General features: G+C 39.8%; 1 protein-coding gene across 1 annotated transcript; it reads right to left on the reverse strand.

The window, feature by feature from the left end:
- Positions 1–1490: 1490 nt before the first annotated feature.
- LOC104300131 (homeobox protein CDX-4) lies at positions 1491–10166 on the reverse strand. The gene is made up of 3 exons (XM_009900380.2): positions 9737–10166; positions 4724–4869; positions 1491–1694 (listed from the first exon to the last, which is right to left on the reverse strand). Exons 1-3 carry the CDS (start codon positions 10164–10166, stop codon positions 1491–1493), a joined length of 780 nt encoding a protein of 259 aa, XP_009898682.1.
- Between the last annotated feature and the right edge of the window lie 9645 nt (positions 10167–19811).

Raw genomic sequence — 19811 nt, forward strand, 5'->3', positions numbered from 1 at the left:
GATCCCCTTTTCGTGCCTTGGTATTTATTTCTACTTTTCCTGGCCTCACCAGTTGTCTCCCACATGCTGTTGCTACCTTCACCTGCTAACATGGACCAATAATTAAAACTGACCACACTGTAAGCATGATTCTCCTTAATTTGTGCTCTTTCAGGAGTGAACACTTTGTTATGTGTGGTGTGATGGTATGAGTGGTAAGCTTTGATAACAGCTTGAAATAGTGTCAGCTACTTTGGGAAATTTCTTGCTTTTAGCCCAAAATAAGTGTCATGGAAAAAATCAGTGACCCAAGATTGCTGCTATTTCACTTTAAAGGTTTAGAGACATTAAATAGATTCTTTATTTGTTTTGTGGTGGTTTGCTGGCAGTAACAGCCCTGTTTCCATTCTACTACTGAGCAGCAATAAGGGCACTTACTGAAGATCGAACCAATACTTCTGTTTTTCCAAACTATTTGGCAGTTACTGATGTATGTAACAAATCCTGGCAGGTGTGGCGTGATCTTGTAAATCTGTAGGCTTAGGAGATTGACATGCATGGCTGCAGTTAGACAGGGCAAAGAAGATAGGAGTTATTGCATTAAATCTGTTGATGTAGGAACATTGTTGGGTATTACGAGGAATGGCAGAGGGAACTGACTGTTCAGTGTGGAGAAGAGGAGGTAGAGACCTTATTGGTCTCTACAACTCCCTGAAAGGAGTTTCGACTGAGGTGGTGGTTGGTCTATTCTTGCTAGTGTCAGGTGATAGAATGAGAGGAAATGGCCTCAAGTTGCACCAGGAGAGGTTTAGATTGAATATATGGAAAAATTTCTTTCCTGCAAGAGTGGTCACATGTTGGAACAGGCTGCCCAGGGAGGTGGTGGAGTCACCATCCCTGGAGGTGTTCCAGAAGTGTGTGGACATGGCACTTGGGGACATGGTTTAATGGTCATGGTGGTGTTAGGTTCATGGTTGGACTTGATGCTCTTAGAGATCTTTTCCAACCAAAACAATTCTATGAGTCTGTTTAAGTGTTTTAGATGTTTTGTTTTTTTTTATATTCAGAAAGTAGCATTCATCTCAGGATACTTCAGTGTGAGTATTTATTAACATCTATGGTTTACTCTAATGATATAGACTGTAACAAACCAAATACACTCAGTATCTTGTATGCCAATAGTACTTTACAATCAGTTCTGTATATATATATAAATATATATATATGATCAGACTAGAACTACATTTACTGAATCTTCAGTTGTATCATTCTTTGGGTCAGTGTCTGAAGCAAATTGCCTCCTACTCAAAGATTTGGAGTGATGAACCTGAGCAGCACAAGTTCCCTGAGATTTCAGCAGTAATTAAAATACTGTGATCGTAGTCCCTGATCCTGCACTTAGAAACCAACACTCTGAGGACAGGTAAATGAGAACAGCCTTCTGCAAAGTGGAGTTTTCAAGAGAAGATGTGTTGCTTTTTCTTTTATCCTTTTCCTTTTCCCTTTGTTCATTATGAAACTATGACCTGTTGAATGTCATCAGGCTGTAATCCATTTATCCCATGTGGTAGGGGGAACAGAGAACTGGAGATTTCATTTGGACTGAGTGAACCAGAATCACTTTGAGCCGAGCCCCCACTGCCATCAAACTGAGATATTTTCTTCTTGATCATTTTCCTTTCTTTTGCTCGGCGATTCTGGAACCAGATTTTCACCTGTGGTGTTATAAATGAGAGCTGATTAATTCAAAGCAGTGGTCAACTTTGTACAGTAAGAATAGCAAAGAAAAAATAGGGATGTGTTAAAACCCTAACAAACATTAAAAGATTAAACAAAACCAAAGCCAAAAGCCAATATAAAAAATATAACCTCCAAACAAACCACCCCAAACAAAAAAGTCCCAAACAATCAGAACCCCAAATATTGACTCTGTAACCTTTTGGTTACTTTGTATTTCTGCACCATAATCAGTAGACAATTCCTTTCTTCTCTTAGACTAACTGTAAAGTGAGCTTACTAATTTAGTATTCAATCTACACAAGTAGATTCAGCGTCCACCCAGTTCATCACCTAAGTTTGTAGAGTGGTGTGTGTCAGGCTTTAGAAAGATGAGACTATAGAATAAGTTTTTATATCATATATGTTACAGATTAATTCAAACCTTGAGTGAGTGATGTTTTATGTGTATGTATTGTTGAATGGTTTGGGTTGGAATGGACCTTAAATATTACCTACTTTTGACCCTCCTATTGTGGGCTGGGACACCTCCATCTAGATAAGGTTGCTCAAGGTCACATCCAACCTGGCTTTGAACTCTTAAGGCTTGGATCTTCCACAGCTTCCCTGGGCAACCTGTTTCAGTGCCTCACCACCCTCATGGGGAAGAATTTCTTCCTAATGTCTAATCTCAGTACAACTTTTTCCAGTTTAAAGCCATTAGCGCTTGTTCTGTCACTCCACGCTGTTGTAAGAAGACCCTCTCTTGCTCTCCTGTAGCCCCCTTCAAACACTGGAATACATACTCTTACGTGTTTTAGAAGTTTGGGATTCTTTTGTTACTGCTCTATATATCTGTATTTCACAGCTAGCTATGTGATATGGCATGTGTATAAACAGATCAGCATTACTTAATGACAGGGAATTTCTCAGGCTTGTGTAAAGACTCCTGGCTTGGCTGTTTGAAATCTACTTTCAGTTGAAGTATCTCTATTTTCTTTCCTTACATGAAAGTGTGGATGAGTAGAAAACACCATTTGTGTTTTGCTTATCATTAATTTTTATGTTTTTACTTAGCAGTTGTCCTTACATCCTATAAAGTGTTGAATACAATATGTGTTGGAAATCTCGGTATTATTTTCTAATTGTTTTCTTTTATAACCTTGCTAGTAAGGATGAGTAAGAAGCATTTAACTTTGTCATCAGTCCTGTAGAAATGCAGGTCGATGATGTGGGTTTTCTACATTATGCCTGAAGGAAATTCTCCAGTCAAAAATCAGATGGCTTTAAGAGCAACAGTTCTGTAATAGGAAACTGATTTTATGCAGTGTTGCTGGTTACTCCAGGCATGTCTGTGCTCTAAATCAGCCAGCTTGCATAACACTGAGGTGCAGGCTTTGAATCTTTCATAATTGCAATGCTCTCTTAACTCCAGTGCAGCTGTATTACAAACTTAATTCCAGCAGTGACAAACTTGCTTTTTGTAGTTACTTTCTGGGCCGAATTAGAGTCTGCAGAGTTTAATCTATCCACTATATGAGTCTGGGATTGAACATCACTGCAGTATGATGTATTTATAAACAATGCTTGATCCTAAAATGGCATTGCTTATCTGTGCTTTTTTATACCTCCAGCCTCAACTGGTGTCTCTCTACTCCATGTTCTCGCACAGATTGAATGCTGAAGCAGAGGAGGCCACTGAAAGAGGAGAATAATTTAGGTGTACATTCAGCAAGAACAAAAGTTTGTAAAATTCTAGAAACAGGCCTCTTGCTTAAATTTACCTGAAGGGCAATAAATCTGGTTGCTAAGGTATGAGATGCCTTATTTAATACCACCAAATCTTCCCCTATTTCCCAGATGCAGAAGAACCAGTGCAGTTCTGTTGTGTAAGGAGGGTTGAATTTTAACAGTTACTATATTTGCAGGCTGCAGAGCTTCTGCTTTGTGTGTTCTCCAACATGGTGATTTTAGGAAGTTACAGAATCCTAAAACCCCAGCATGGTGGGGGTTGGAAGGGGCCTCTGGGAATCATCTGGTCCAACTCCCAAGCTAAATCTCCCACAGCAGCATGCCCAGCATCACATGTCCCAGCTGGGTTTGGAATCTCTCCAGAGGAGACTCCACAAACTCTCTGGGCAGCCTGCTCCAGGGCTCCAGCACCCTCACAGCAAAGAAGTTTCTCCTGATATGCAAACGGAAGCTCCTGGGTTCCAGTTTGTGCCTGTTGCCCCTTGTCCTGTAACTGGGCACCACTCAAAAGAGTCTTGCCCTCCACCCATTAGCTCCTTCTGAGCATTGAGAAGATCCCCTCTCAGGCTCCTCTTCTCCAGGCTCAGCAGCACCAGGTCTCTCAGCCTTTTCTCCTCACAGAGATGTTCCTGCCCCCTTGGCATCTTTGTAATCTCTGTTGGACTCTCTCTGGTATTTTTCTGTCTCTCTTGAACCAGGGAGCCCAGAACTGGACCCAGTATTCCAGATGAGGCCTCTCTAGGGCAGAGTAGATGGGGAAGAGAACCTCCCTTGACCTGCTGTTCACCCTGGAGAAGAGAAGACTCCAGGGAGACCTTATAGCGGCTTTCCAGGGAGCTACAGGATTGATGAGGAGAGACTTTCACAAGGGCTTGTTGTGGTAGGATGAGGGGCAGCGGTTTGAAATGAGAGCAGGTAGATTTAGGTTGGACATAAGGAAGAAATTCTTTACAGTGAGGGTGGTGAGACGCTGGAACAGGTTGCCCAGGGAGGTTGTGGGTGCCCCTTCCCTGGAGGTGTTCAAGACCAGGTTGGACAGAACCTTGAGCAATCTGGTCTGGAGGTGTGCCTGCCCATGGCAGATTGAACCTAGATGATCTTTAAGGTCCCTTCCAACCCAAACCATTCCATGATTAATTTGTATCTGTACATATATTGTGTCAGATATACTCAGAAACTGTGTGATGGATACATAAGGTGGATGCTGCTCATGTCCCTGAGCAGTCGGAGTTTCTGGTGAAGGGTTTCATACAGGTAGTGGATAATTTCTTTGTACCTGTCTTTCAGATAGTCCCAGGTTTGCTGCCAGCTCTGACTTTCTCCTGATTGTAATGTATCTGTTGCAGTGAAATTCCTTCTCTAATTCTAGTCTCTGATGATCTGTGTAAACCACTCGGTACTTTTCTTTTGTTCTTGTTTTACCTGTTTAAGAAAGAAATATTATTACTGTGTTGCATTTTAATTTCTATAGCATCTTTCAAATATTTTACAGACATGAATTAAACCACAGAGTACTTGTTTTGTGTGTTACGATGGAGGAATGCGAAGCGCAGAGTGAATAAGGGAGTATTGGTTATAGTGACTGTCCTTCCCTTTATAGGTCCCTCTCTCTGTAAACATACATTTCAATGTAAAGCTCTTCAGTGAAAAACACCCTGAAGCATCTTAAATAATTCACAACAGTGCATTCCTGGTGCTGTCTGTATTTGATCTTAAAGGGGTTTCATTTCAGCACTCACTCAAATGACCTCCATATATATGCAGGCATAAATACACAGGATTTCAAGACCAAGGTTCAGTCGTCATTGATTTAGTTATAACAAGTCCTAATTATTTGAGTTTTAAAAGCTCACCTCTAAGACAAGGAAATGTCCTACTAGAAATGGTTTCCACTTTCTTCTGTGTTCACAGAACATGCTTATAATTCAGTAATTATTTGAGTTTATCTTTTCCAAAAGGTGGAGTCTCACCAGCTGCCTAGTGCCTGTGAGGTATTGCTGGAGGTATTCAGTGTGCAGGACTTCCCTTTCCAGTTGAGGGCACTTAAGTGATTTGTATCATGAGGCAATAAAATACTTGTAAAAGGATTTAAGTATCATCCTCTCTCTAACATATCAAAGAAATATTCTTGGTTATATTGGATAAATACTGTGAAAAGAAGCATTACTTGATGGTCAGAAAATACCACTAATTTCATAGACTTTTAAACAATTATACACATAGTAAGTTGAAGAGTGATCTCTGTACTATTATTTGTTCTCCTTTGGGCTTTCAACAGCCAGATAGATAGTTTTCCTTTTTCTTCTGATCTTCCCAGGTTTTTTTTGATGTGAGTTTTCTGGGACAAACTGTAGGACAAAGACTCCTTTAAAGTGGTTCCCTAAAATCCATTGAGGTGTTAAGATGAAGCACACGCCACACAAAGGAGCGACAAGGAGATCTTATCAAGAACCCCTTTCACATTCAGAAACACAAGCCAATTGGTTTGGAATTTACAAGCCCTAAACAAATGTCAGACTCTTTCATCTTAGCAGAGGAAAAAAAGGACAGAAATAGATGAAGGAATATTTTTCCCTTGTTTCTCTTTAATTTTGGACCAGCACTGAGAGACTGTGATATTTTTATCTGAAGGCTAGAGGTAGACATAGCTTAAGACATTTTGAAGTATGCATAATTAAGGATGTTTTCCCCTGTGCCATGCTGACTTTTAGTGTACATTTCCTAGCTTCAATTTGCAAGACTAAACCAAATCATCAAACTAAGTTTGCTTTTTTTTGAGGGTACAAATCGTTGGCTTTCAAAGATTTGCTCTGAATGATAGTTTTAATGTTAACAATGGTTTAGATATGCAGGTTCCCCCTAAACTGAAGGCTTGGAAGGTAATCTTTGAAAACAAGTTAAAATTCAACAGGGTTATTCCGGCTTCACTATAATCAGCAAATATAACCATGATTTGAAGGGGTGGAGAAAAGGAATAGTTTTCCCCATTCCCTTTGGTCATAAAATTCACAGAGCATTTCTTCTGAAGACAATAAAGCTGGGAGAAGGCCTCTTTATTTGCTGTGAAAATCATCACCCTTTCCGGCAATATAACTCCTGAAGAAAAGAGGGAGAAGGAAGAGACAAGACTGCATATCAAAGCAAAGTGAAGTGTTAAAAGGGTCTGTTGCCTCAATATGACAGATAGGCCTCAAAACCCCAGACAATGTAGGCCAGTGGAAAATAGATGTCACAACCAGTTTACAAAGCAAAATAAATTAGCATTAGAGCGGAGACCTGGCTTTCCCCACCCCTGCTTTTCTAGTTTGCTTTCTGGCTGTATTTCTGCTGTGATGTAATCTGAATTACTCGGACATCACTGCTTGTTTAAACACAGACATTGAATGTATTGACTGTAATTAAAACAGAAAAAATAAGCTGAGGCTGATATTGCAAAGTGCAAAAATAATGTCCTTTTGTTCAGACCCCTGGTAGTCCATCCTCTTTTGAGAAGGATTGCTCCTTGATGAAGTTTCATGCGAAGTTTTCTAGGCCCTTGTGCAGCTATCTTCTTTTGGGTGTGTTTCTTGCTTTGAAGGCTCACTCACCCTCACAAAGTACACATTTTACACTGTTGATTACACAGTTCTCAAAAATGAATTGGTCTGAAAATGTGCTCTCACATAACTGAAGCTAAAAGAGCATTTTGTCGCTGATTATTAATAAAGAGAGGAGCAGACTGCAAGCAATTCTATAGTTGTTCCATTTCATTTTCATAGCCTCTATTGGAAGACCAGCCCACTTGTGATGTTTCTATTTTAAAATTTCTTATTGCCCTCATATGTTTGTAGTGTCTGTGTTTGACAGAAAAAAACGTTTTGGTTCTGCATATACAGTTAGAGCAGATATAATTTCAAATCATGTTTTATCTGTCAAAGGACATAGTACTTCTGTCTCCATGATATTTTATCCAGAAAATTGACTTGGGTCAGGTAGATTTTTCATTTCACTCTTCCTGCAATTTAATTTTTGTTATAAAATGCTAAATACTAATATCAAATCAGAATACAGTGTATTTAATAGGGGGGGTTGTGTGTGCAAAAGTTCCCATCAACATCTGCCCCCACAAATAATTTCTATTGTTTTTAGAACAGTATTTTAGTAGGTTCCTTCATTTAATAGGATGTGTTTTGCTCTGTTAGTCCATGTTGCTCGTACATCCATGTGAGCGCGTGCCACTAGTGAAGTTAAGGACATGCACACATTTATGTATATAGATACATTTATTTGTAAAGCTTAGGACTGTAATTCTGAAATTTCAGAGCACTGAACCGTATTAAGCAATGGTAATATTGAAAGGGAGAAGCCAGTAGCTACTTTGGTAGTATGAATCGTGTGATGGCAACAAGGGAAAAAAGAGCAAATTTGTTTCAAAGAGTGATTGTAATGACAACAAATAACTTTTCTTACATTATCTTTGGGAGAAAGCAGTGATAATTTAATGTGTAGCTGTTACACACATAATTTTAGCCTAACTTGTTTGAATTTCCTTTCATTTTCACAACTTTTTATGTGGCAGTTCTGTTTTCACAGTTAACATTATTTTAAAAACACCATCAAAAAGCCAAAACTATATGGGAATTTTCTTGTTTTACCAAACCACATTCGTGCTTTTCTCTCCCAAACCCTTTTTTAAGCTGGGTTGATGTCTTGAGCCCAGTTGTGTGAAGTCCTGAGCCGGTTTTAACACTTCAAAGGACTGGGCTCTAGGAATGTATGGCCTCAGGACATGTACCTATGACAGGCCTTATTTCACCTGTCTGCTGTAGTTCATAAAGCATTTCAGCATGTCTGTAAATGCCCTGGAAGTGCTTTTCAGACTAGAGCTGAATTTAAACATTTTGAATTTTCATGAATTGCATATTTCAGGAAGGTTGAGTAAGAACATGAGACCCTCTCAGGTTCTTCCATGTCTGCACAGTAAGTTATAAAATGAGGAATTAGATGTTTAACACATAAAATTCAGTGCCAACATGACAGGGACAGGGTTGCCTAGTTGACATTCAGTGGTCTTGGTTGAATTTATCTACCCTCAAGTCTTGCATCACTTCTACACCTGGAAGTCTCCAAAGATGTTAATGAATGTTGATGTTGATTTACATCAGTATACAGAAGGGGGGGAAACAGACTATAAATCTGCCTGACTTTGAAGATCTTTGTGGAGGCTACAAGTGGAAGGGTTACATTGTGATATTTTCATGTTCACTGGGCACTTGAGATTTAGTAACAGTGGGAAAGAAGTGTTTATCTGCTTTATAACTAAGAAACAATTGCCAGGCTAATTTTGCTCTTGAGCAATAACCTCTTCAGGGAGGATTGTGTCTCAAGCAGCAGTGCTGATTTTCTGTGTCTTCCTAGAACGCTCCAATTGTAATTACTCCTCTTTCTTTAGAGAATTTTCTTTGATGCTCTCTAACACACTCTTACTACTTTTAACTTTAACAATAGATTTAGCAAAGCTTGCTACACCCAATTTACACCTTGGGAATATACACTGAAAGGTTAATCTGTCACATAGCTTCTGACAAAAGCAGGCACAGCAATGAGTGAGACTTGCAAGAAAGTGATTTGTAATTGTAGCAAGCTGCAAAATTTTGGTACAGGAGAAAAACACATGAAACTGATTTGAAATTAAATGCAAAGGGAGCTTAACTGAGGAGAGATGTGGTCTGCAACCAAAATAGTCTATGGTGATCATTTAAGTTAGATTACTGCTCTAGGAATATTTCCTCTCACCTAATAAATCTAGGTAGAAAAATCAAAGACATAGGAACAACAGCAGCAAATTGCATTATGGCTACAGTTGGAGCAGAGCATATAATTATCTTTAAAAGTATTGGAAAAAATGTAACAAGCTGATTTTGAATTGATGTTTACTTGGTGGCATGAAATAGTAATGCAGTGTTTTTTCCTGAATCTCTTAAATGTTGCTGCATTCGTTTTTCCAGGACGTTCTCAATCTATCATGTTTTTCATCCTTTCCAGAATGTTAGAACAAAGATTCCTGAATGGGAGTGAGATGCAGCCGTATCTAAACACAGCAGCCATTCCACCATAGGAACCCCATAAAGCCTTTAGGGATGAAAGTGAAACTAGTGCAGATTTCGTGAAAAGAGCATTAAACAGCAGTAGGTTAAATAACTGTCATAAATGACCCACCAACCTATGTGCTGCAAGGAAAGTTAATTATTTCTAAGATCAGTGATAGCAGAAGATGCTTTCTGAGGTTGGAAGTGGAACAGACACTTACCAGAAGTGTTAGCTTGCACCGTTTTCCTCATCCATTCGTAAGAGCTGTGCCTTTGGCTGTTGGGAGAGATTTGCTGTGCATTAATTGTATCTACAGGAGGTAACCCCCCAGATGCAGTGGGATGGAGGGAGCTGTAATCAGCAGAACTGTAGGAGACCTGTCCCGGGGACGAGCCGTTGATTTGTGCAGCAGCAACTGTGCTGGAAGGTCCTGGGCCGTAAGCATTCCAGTCCTCCCTCTGTGGGCCATAGTGAGATCCCCAGGTTCCAGCAGGCTGGCTGTGGCTGTCCAGAGTTGGCACATGATGATATCCCATGTAGTCAGAATAAGATGGAGTAGACACAAAGTTTTGCACTGGCAGGTTGTTGTTGCCCCTTGCAGCCCCTGGATACATGCTGGTCTCTTTATCCAAGAGGGAACTCACATACATGATTGTCCCAGATTGTAAAGGTTTTGTCACAACATCTTATTCTTCCCTATTTTCTTTTGCTGCTTAAAAAGAATAGTGTTTGGTTTTTCTCTAATAATGCCACTCTGCTTGGAATCTTCTACTTCATCCTCTTTTATTACCAACTGTGTTACCAGGTGCTGGTGGTAATGGTTTACCAAGATCTTGCCTGACGTCAGCCTAACTGCCTGCCTCATAATTACATTTACATTCAAATGAAGGGCTGACCCACCCCACCTTTCTGCCAGTTCTGGTGCTTTCTCTTTTAGAGAACTTTATCTATCCTATTATCCTTCCCTGATATCCAGCAGCAATTCCAGTACTGTAAGATGATGCAACAGACCCTTTTGTTTGTTACATAGTAAACAGAGCTTTTTTTCTTTCTTTCTTTTTTTGGGGAAAGGCTGGTTAATATAATAACAAAATTTGGTGTTCAGATGATTTCTTGTCTGAAACCTTTATTTTATGATGCATTATCAATCAACAAATAACCCTCTCCTAATTGCTCAGATACTTAAAATAATCTCATTTTTACTTCTTAAATTAAGAGACAGAATCAATGTGAATAATTATAAGGCACTAACTTCAGAACACAGAGCACCTTGTAAAGAGCATGTCTGGAATAGAACTGCCTCAAGAATTTTCCCCTCAGTATTGATGTTTGTAAGTGGCTTTCCAGGCCTGGAGAAATAAAGGCTTTAACTGTATTGCACATGTTCACACTCTTCCCATTCAGAGTAGTGTGCAGAGATCCCTCCATCTGGTGTCCCTTGCAAACTGATATTTTTAAAAGCAGACAATAAATCTTCCCAACAAAGATGATGTCAAAAGTACAAAGAAAATGACTGTAAAAAGTAGTGGGGAAAAAAAAAAAGTCTTTGATTAGGCCTGGTAATATTGTTGGCTTCTGTTTCAAACTTCAGACAGCCTTTCTCTGCCTGGGAGGCTGGGTTCTTTCCTCTGAAAGTGCTGTTTTCAGTGGGGGCAGGTTAGGTAAGGGGAAGCAGCAGGGAGAAACATCTGGGTTATCCAGTCAGTAGATCCGAACTGCCCTTATGCTGTTCTGTAAAGAGCCTGATACCTGGGTGCTCTGTAGGGCAATGTGAGTGTTCCCAGTGACAAAATAGTATTCTTAAGGTGGTTTTGTGTCTTATCACAGAGCTTGATGTTAACATGGGAGAGCTAAACCACACCCCATGATTTGAGAATTGCCTCTGTGTGGTTGTCTAGCTACAATTTCTAGAATGAATTTGATATATTTTTATGTTGAATAGATTTCTTTGCAATGAGCTATTTGTCAAGGGGTATTCTTGCAAAAGAGGTGCAAATTACAATGAGTTGTTTCCCTTTACAAAGGTGTGGGTTTTCATTCACTATCCTTTGTATTTTGACACTACTTGGATTCACACATCCCTTCTAATTCCAGCACTAAAGGATTCGAAGTGTGTACTTAAAGACAGGAAAGATATTCCTCTTGTGGTTGGATTGGATTTTTTTGAGGAAAGAAGTTATAGCAAAATCTTGATAATTAGTTTTGCTATATATAAATTAATTTTGCTATATTTACAGATTATTAATCCTTGGGATCCTGAGAGTGCTGAGGAAAGTTGTATCATGGGATAGGACATGGAAAAATGCCTTCAGTAATTGGGGTTTTCTTATAAAAATAGACATTAAAAAGCAATCGGAACAGACTCTTGTTCCCTTCATCTTGAAAGAAAAGGAATTATCATCCAATTTTGGGGAGCACACAGAATTTTTAGTACTGATGTGTACTAAAAAGAACAAAGAGCTCCACTGAACATGATCCAAATTTAACATGTTTCCTCTGCTGGAAGTATCTGTGGAATTTTGGCCTGTTTGTGAGCTTTATGCCAGCAGTTCAATTATGTCAGCCATAGGCAGAGCCATAGGAGGGAGAAGTTTTGTCTCCATTGACTGCATCTGAAATCCACTGTCATAGCACAAATGAGCATTGGTTGCTCATAGGTTTCAGGCCAGACTTCTTGTTAGACTCCTAAGCACACCATTTTCACATCTCAGTGAATGACACTGAATTTCATGGAACACATCAGATGATGGTAACATTTTTAATTCCTGTTTTTCCTCTACGAGATGCCTCTGTGCATACCTCCCACAATTTCAGTATCACTTAATCCTATTTTTTTTATTGTATCTGAGAGCTTTATCCTTTATTCTCTGTTCTTCTTTTATCTTTTGTTTATGCTCCTCTTTTCCCTTTCTTGTTTTGCCTGTTCCATTATCTGAATTTTCTTTAGATCTATTTCGATTCTCTCCAGAACATAATTAGATCAAGATATGCCGATGGCAAATTGCTACACTGATTTGATATGGCCTAACAATAGTAAGCTTTGACTAAGGCATTTTGTTTAAAAAGATTTACATAGCAGGATAAGATTGCTGGCTAGGACTGCAGATTTTTAACACCGAAGTGAGAATAAGATAGCTAAAATGCCAACATTCAAAAGATCTTTTGCACCCCAACTCTGATGCCTCCCATTTTGTATAGCAGGACAACATGGGTGTTCTAGAAAGGAATCATGCCTTTGCATGTAGCCTAGTAGTTGGAGGGTACCAAAATTTTGGGGTTGATGTTTTCTGAGAGGTAACTTACTGTTCATCTGAGTCTGCTTTCCCAAGAGTCATTTCTTTGCTATGCATATGTCCTGCTGCTCAGATCCAGTAGCTTCTGAGCCGCATCTTCAGTGTGTAGCAGTAACTTCTAGATGACATTGCTGTCAGAAGAAAAAGAAGCAAAACTAAAAGCAACCTGCCCTTGCCTTGTCTGTGTTTTCCCCTTGAGGGGAGTTGCTGATGGCAGAGGCAGGGATGGAAGAAGAGGAAATGCTTGTGGAATGGTGTGTTACCATGGGCCCTCTCCTGACTTTGTGGAGTTATGGGTGGGCTGGAGATCCAGAAAGCTCATCCATGTGGGGGTTTATATTTATCCCACTTTCTGCAGTGGGTGATAAAGCCATGTGTAATTTAATAATTTAAATAACAACTCTTACAAGGAATGGCTGAGGGAACTAGGATTTTTCAGTCAGGAGAAGAGGAGTCTGAGTGGAGACCTCATTGCACTCTACAGCTCCCTGAAAAGAGGTTTGAATGAGGTGGGGATCAGTCTTTTCTCCTTAGCATCAGGCAATAGAACAAGAGTCTCAAACTGCACCAGGGGAAGTTTAGGCTTGAAGTGAAGGGAAAGTTCTCCACAGAGAGAGTTGTTAGCTGTTGGAATGGGCTGCCCAGGGAGGTGGTGGAGTTACTGTCCCTGGAGGTGTTCAAAAAGGGATTGGATGTGGCACTTGGTGCCATGGTTTAGTAGTCATGAGGTCTTGGGTGACAGGTTGGACTTGATGATCTTTGAGGTCTTTTCCAGCCTTACTGAGTTTATGATTCTAAGAGGAAATGGCTTAAAATTGTGCCAGGAGAGGCTTAGCTTGGGTATTACAATTTCTTTGCTGCAAGAGTGGTCAGACATTGGAACAGGCTGCCCAAGGAAGTGGTGGAGTCAACATTTCTGGACATGTGTAAGAAATGTGTAGATGTAGCACTTTGGGACATGGTAGTATTAGCTCAGTGGTTGGACTTGATGATCTTAGAGGTCTTTTCCAACCAAACCAATTCTACGATTTCTCTCCTTTGCTGGTGTCCACAGGAGTTGCCTCACTGTTTGCTGAAGTGTGGCTCTAGGTGTGTAAAATCCAGTGTACTTTGAGATCTTTGGGAAGAAAACGTTCTCATTTTCTAACAAGTGGTTGGTGAAAAGCTAGTGATAATAACAAGTGTGGTGATAACCACAGAACTATTAAAGCTTTGTTTATAGAGGGAACGTTGATGATGTATGTACTGCTCTAAAGAGCTTTTCCAATCTAGGTAATAATAATATAATCACAAATGTGCAATTAAATGCTTTAATGACAGCTGTTATAACAGCAATTTCAGGGACTACTGGTGGAGTAAAACTGGTTTGTACAACAATAACTTACACTGAAGGTGTTTATACCTCTATTAGTTTTTATCAGGAACTCTTACTCGTAAAGCTACTCTTTTATAGGGAGATAAGAAGAAGGAAGTCTGCCCATCTTTAAAGCTTGAAAATTATATGAAATCTATCTAGGGTTTGGGTTTTGAGGTGAAAGAAGCAGGTGAGCTTAGCACGTCCTGTTCTAGCTCAGGTGGTAGGAGCAGATGTTTGTTTTCTTGCCTCAGATGACCACTCTAATAACACATCAGGAACATTAGGCTTAGGAATGCTTTTTGCCTAACTGCATGCTTTGAATCTCAAGCTAAGGTCTTAGTTAGTGAACTGTGTGCTACTGATAGTTCTAATGCAAGCTATTCAAGCTGGGATTTGCATGTACCCCAGTCCTCCTAAAATTAATAGTCAGCTATATAAACCTTGAGGAAAGGCCAGTCAGGACATGGAGTGCTGTCTGCAGAGGCCAGTTCTGTTGGGAACAAATCTGACTGGTTATGGAGGAAGTCAGATTATTCCAAAAAAATGAAACACAGCAAAAGAGCCTGCTCTGGCTTTCACTGAAGCTTCTACAAACACAGAAGTCCTGAAAGTTCAATTTACCTATTTTAATTCAGCTGGTTTAATAGGCAGCACTCTTGTTAGGTTTGATTTTTAGGGCTTGAAATGCAAGCTTATGCCAAGCTATCTCTGTACTGACAGATATGGCACATCCTAGGGGGCTGAAGGGGCAAGGGTTGGGGAACTATTTTCATTCGTTGAAGTGTTTTCACTTGCTGAGCTGTTTTCACTTGCTTGAACTGAGCTCTTATAGGGAAAAACAAGTAGAGTCACATCACAAGTTTCAGTTCTGTGCTGTGTCTCTCTCATCACTAACATGTATTTGTTTTTCATAAGAGACCAACAGTAGAAATATAAATACTGGTTGTCCATGAAGTCTTCCTCATTTTGGTTGTTAGCAAATCCTTTTGAAAAAGGGTGACAAGAGACATGTTGGGAGCATGATGATTGTATTGACTCTTCTATCTAGTCCACTACTGTTTTCCTAACTGGTGCTAGCAGTGACTTTCCTTTCATTTCTTAACGTTAACTTTCGCATTCTATTAGTAGTACTGACAATAGATCCCTTGTATGATCCTCACCAGTGTTTTATTTGGCAGGAAAGAATGATCTGGAGTGAAAAGAGGGTCTTACTGGTCTGAAATAAATAATTTAAAACCTGCTACAAAATCAATACTGGCAGTAATAAGAGCGTGTGTTTCTGCTCAACAGGCAGAGTTAACACTGCGTGTGGAGTCCAGGTTAAATCGATTCTTTTTAGCAGGACCATAAAAATGAGCAGCAAATCCTCTATTGATATTTATTTAGTTTCCTTCCTGAATGTAGGGCTCCCACTCACTGTGCCTAATTCATGATGAGCAGAGTACCCCTAGATGGGATTATTGGGTGCTCACTGTTGAGTCCCTGAGAGACTCTTTGGTGTGGCCTTTCTTTCATGAAGTAACAAAGGAATTGATTGTTTTTCCTGTTTGCCATTCCTGCCATACACATGGTTTATGTTCCTGGCAAAGTGACATTTCTGTTGCACAAATTTAACTCTTCTTTCCAGGTAAGAGAGATAATTGTCTTTGTAAAGTGAGTCCTAAGTTGTGGTTTAGAAGACCAAGAATACTCAGGGTATGTCTGAATTAAGCCTTTGCATTTATTGTGATACCATTTAGAACAGAGTTTGTTAGAAAACTATTTGTTACAAGAAAGTATTTGTGCTCTGAGTCTGAAAGGAGCTGGTGAACACTTTCCTCATAGAACCTGTGTCTGCTCTTTGTATGGGACTGGTTGTATAAATTATTCACAGTGACACACCATTTCAGCAAGCACTCTGGGCGTGAAAGCACCAACAAGCCAAGTAAGGGTGCTGAAGTAGGAGTGTGCTTTTTCATTTTCATGTTAACATCCAGAATCAGGTCCTTGGAGAAAGGTGACACATGCTTGATGCTCTCTCATATGTACACTAATGATTGCTTAACCTCATAGCAATTGCAGATATTGCATATTTGGTGGGTTCTGACTTAGAAATGTCATTTTGAGTTGTATATCAAGCATAGGTGCATGAAGGTTTTGTAGAATGTCCTGTTCGCTGCGCTCTTCTTGATCTTTCTGTGCCAAATAGGTCACAGTTCTCTCTGGGTAGCAGGGTTTAAAGTTTAGTGAATTCCTCTGAAAACTGAATATACCTTGATCATGTTTTTAATCACAATTAGGATTAAGAGCTTAAACATCCTTGTGATGTAGTCTGAGGTATGCTTTTCTTCTTCAGGGCATTTTCCTAACAGCCAATCAATCTTCACAGCAACTCTGCTTTAATGTCCCTCATTTTTTGATGCGATGAAAGCGATTACTTATATGATATACCCAAAGCCAAGAAGAAATTAAACGTTATTCTGAGGACTGGCACCAGTGCAGCATGACTCACAGTGTTGGATCAAAATACTTTTGAGTTGATTTGGCTCTGGTTTTATGTCTGTCTTATTTTTAATTACACAATACAACATCTAGGCAATAGCACCATTGAAACTCCTCAGAGAAAAATATCTTTCTTTTGGTTTTGGTGGGCAGCTGTTTAAGGGATTAAAACACACTGAAAATATTCAGTCAAATAGATTGCTGCTAAGTTTTACACACACACAAAAATTGTAGTATCTAAAACAATCACTAGCATAACTAGAAGGTTAATAATCTCTAAGGTATTGCCCTGGTTTATAGATACTGCTTTGGCAGCAATAAATTTTAACCTTTGAACATGTGCTTCTGCAAATAAAATCCAGCCTTATTTTGTGTACTTAACAACTTCAGATTGGAAACACATAGCAACCTATAGCAAGCATGCGTTCTGCAAACTGCCACAGAAATGAGGCAGATCTTCAAAGTGGTCACTTATCTTCCTCAATAACTCTTCTCCATGTAAACAAGATAAACCAGGTCCTTTTGCCAGATCCCATTCTCTTTGAATGATGTTTAAATAATTTTAAAGAGAAAGAAGTTGTGTTCAAACATATTTCTTAAAGTTCTATCTTAAAGGGCTGCTTTTCTTTTCTTTTTCCTTTAAAGATTTTTAATACAAAATTAAACTCTGTCATGGAAATGTGATTAAAATGAGTAGCTATGAACTTGATCCGGTGAAAATCTGCTGCCAGAGTTCTGTGCACTTAGCTGGAGCTAAGTCCTAAATTGCTATCATTGCAAGAGACAGTTTCCCTTTATATTCTTACCTTTTGAAAGCCTAAATCTGGCCACTTCAATTGTTTTTCTCTGGTTTGCAAGCATGATCCTGCTTAATTAGCCAAGGTGAGGATGCTTTTCTCCTTGATGCTTGTTCAGTCTCAAATTAATTAGGAAGAATATCTTTCCTGCAAGAGTGGTCAGGCGTTGGAACAGGCTGCCCAGAGAAGTGATAGAGTCACCATCCTTGGAGGTGTTCAAAAAGCATGTGGATGGGACACTTTGGGGCATGGTCATGGGGATGTTGGTTAGAAAGTTGGATTTGATGATCTTACGAGGTCTTTTCCAACCGTTATGATTCTATGAAATACGTGTGTGTGTGTGTAACTGTAGGTAAACAGTGTATTGTTCTAGGTAAAATCTCACCAGCATTTCCCTCTGTGGACAGACTGGCTGTTCTGTGTACTTCCAATGGATTCCTCTTTTGGAGACCAGCACTTCGCTTGGGTGCCATGCTCAGCAGTATGGATGGTAAATCCCTTTTGTTCCCATATGCTGTTTGTCATATTCTGCTTTCCATATTGTGTGGACATCAGCAGGAATCTTTCTGTGGCTAAATTTTGAGTTGCAGGTTCTTCATCTCATTTGTGTCACTTATGACAACTTGAAACTGCTATTGCCAGCAAATGGAACAGCATAGTGAAGGGGGCAGAGTGGGGATTCTTCAGTGTAGATATGTGCCCATTAAAGTTGGAAATTTTATTTAGTGTTGTCCTTCTCCCAGCCATAAAATAATAAATAAAATGAAGAACTAGTGGAAGCTGAGAGCTCTCTGAACCATCCTGGTCTTACTATTCTCCTCTGCTTTTTATAAGACTCATTGTGACAATGTATGTGTTCACTTGCTACCATAGCTGATACCACATTGGCAGATGATTATGAAAAAAAGTCATTTATTTTAATGTTCTTTATATACAAAGTAATTTCACATTACCAACATTTGGATGCTCTAATAGTACTATTTGTTATCATTAAGGAAAACCCCCCAAAAATGTAGTGCCTAAATGACTTAATGCTCCTAAGTCTTGGTTGCAATGGTGACAGAGATATTGAGAAGGCCACCTTGATAAGAAGTAGTGAGGACAGGCATCCTAAATGTCTGAATTGCTTGTGACAAGGAAGGGATGAATTCCCACATCACTTATGTGCTTTAGTGTTTTTCCCTTTGCAGACAGCTTAGGCACATGCCATTACCAGTCATGTTCAGAGGTATCCAGATTATTCTTAAGTACTGATTACCAACTAAATTCTGCTTAGTATGGAGGGGCTCAAAACTTTGGACATTAAGATCCACTTTAAAAATGCTGAGAGCTTATAATATGGTGAAATATTTCTTTACTTTGTCTCTCATTAATTTGGCTTCTCAGATTTAGGTTTTTTTTTTCAGTGTAACAATAGCTCTGAAAACTTGACCCAGTTCAAGATGAGTTAAATGCAGTTATTGCATCTGTCTCCACGGGCTGTGCTGTCTCATGAAACAAAGCCACTTTTTAAAAAAATTACTTTTTTTTTTAAAGGGATGTTCCCCCCCTTTGCCCTTTTTAATCTGAGTTGGTTTTTCTTCTAGCAAAAATGAACTTGGGCCAAGATCACAGTTCCAGGATGCTTTCAAAACATTGGTGATAGGATTGAAGAGTGCATGTTTATACCAATGTATGGAGCATTGGAAATCATACCTGTCAAACCCCCCCAAATTCCTGAAAGCTCATCCCTGACCTTTGCCTTTACCATGTAGTGAGTGCAACCACCACGAGCCAGTCTTTCTATCAAGTGGCTCAAAACACAGAAGCCAGCTTGTCATTTATCAAGATCCGTGTGCAAAGCCCATGGAAGTGAGATTCTGTGGAACCTGTCTGGAGATGAAAGGAGAAGGGATATGCTCTTTACCTAGGGGCAAAGGACAGGCAGAGCACTGGTGGACCAGCTGCTGTTACCACCTCAGCAATTTGGTATTGCCTGGGGCTCATGTTGTGCTTTTCTTTGCCTAAAGTGTACTGTGACAAGTGGCTGCATGTGGTCCTCAGCTCTCCTCCTCCCAGTGCCTGCCCACCTGCTGCATGGCTGGAGGGATGCTTGCCTGTGGCACGGAGTCATGGCGTCCTCTTGCAGAGGCTCCCTGCAATGAGGACTCCTGGCACACAACAGTTCCATTGCCATTGGGAGCTTACTCTGTCCTGCAGACCTAGCAAGTGGCTCTCGAGTTGACTGTATGTGATGCTTATGTGCACAAATCTGTCATGCTGGGGTCTCCTGCAAAGCAGCCATGCCTGTCCTCTGTCTCTCATGCTGTAGTGCTCCATGTACTGGCAGTTTTTAGTGTTCATTATGCTGTAGCTCTCCAGGCAGCT

The sequence above is a fragment of the Dryobates pubescens genome, chromosome 18, assembly GCF_014839835.1.
Source record: "Dryobates pubescens isolate bDryPub1 chromosome 18, bDryPub1.pri, whole genome shotgun sequence".
Classification (NCBI taxonomy): Eukaryota; Metazoa; Chordata; class Aves; order Piciformes; family Picidae; genus Dryobates; species Dryobates pubescens.

What these genes read in the sequence shown, in the direction of transcription:
- LOC104300131 (XM_009900380.2), bottom strand. Translation starts at nt 10,166, where the DNA reads ATGTATGTGAGTTCCCTCTTGGATAAAGAGACCAGCATGTATCCAGGG. An exon ending in GGTGCAAGCTAACACTTCTG is followed by an intron (nt 4,870 to 9,736) that starts GTAAGTGTCTGT and finishes TTTCTTAAACAG; the next exon opens with GTAAAACAAGAACAAAAGAA. An exon ending in TGGGACTATCTGAAAGACAG is followed by an intron (nt 1,695 to 4,723) that starts GTACAAAGAAAT and finishes ATAACACCACAG; the next exon opens with GTGAAAATCTGGTTCCAGAA.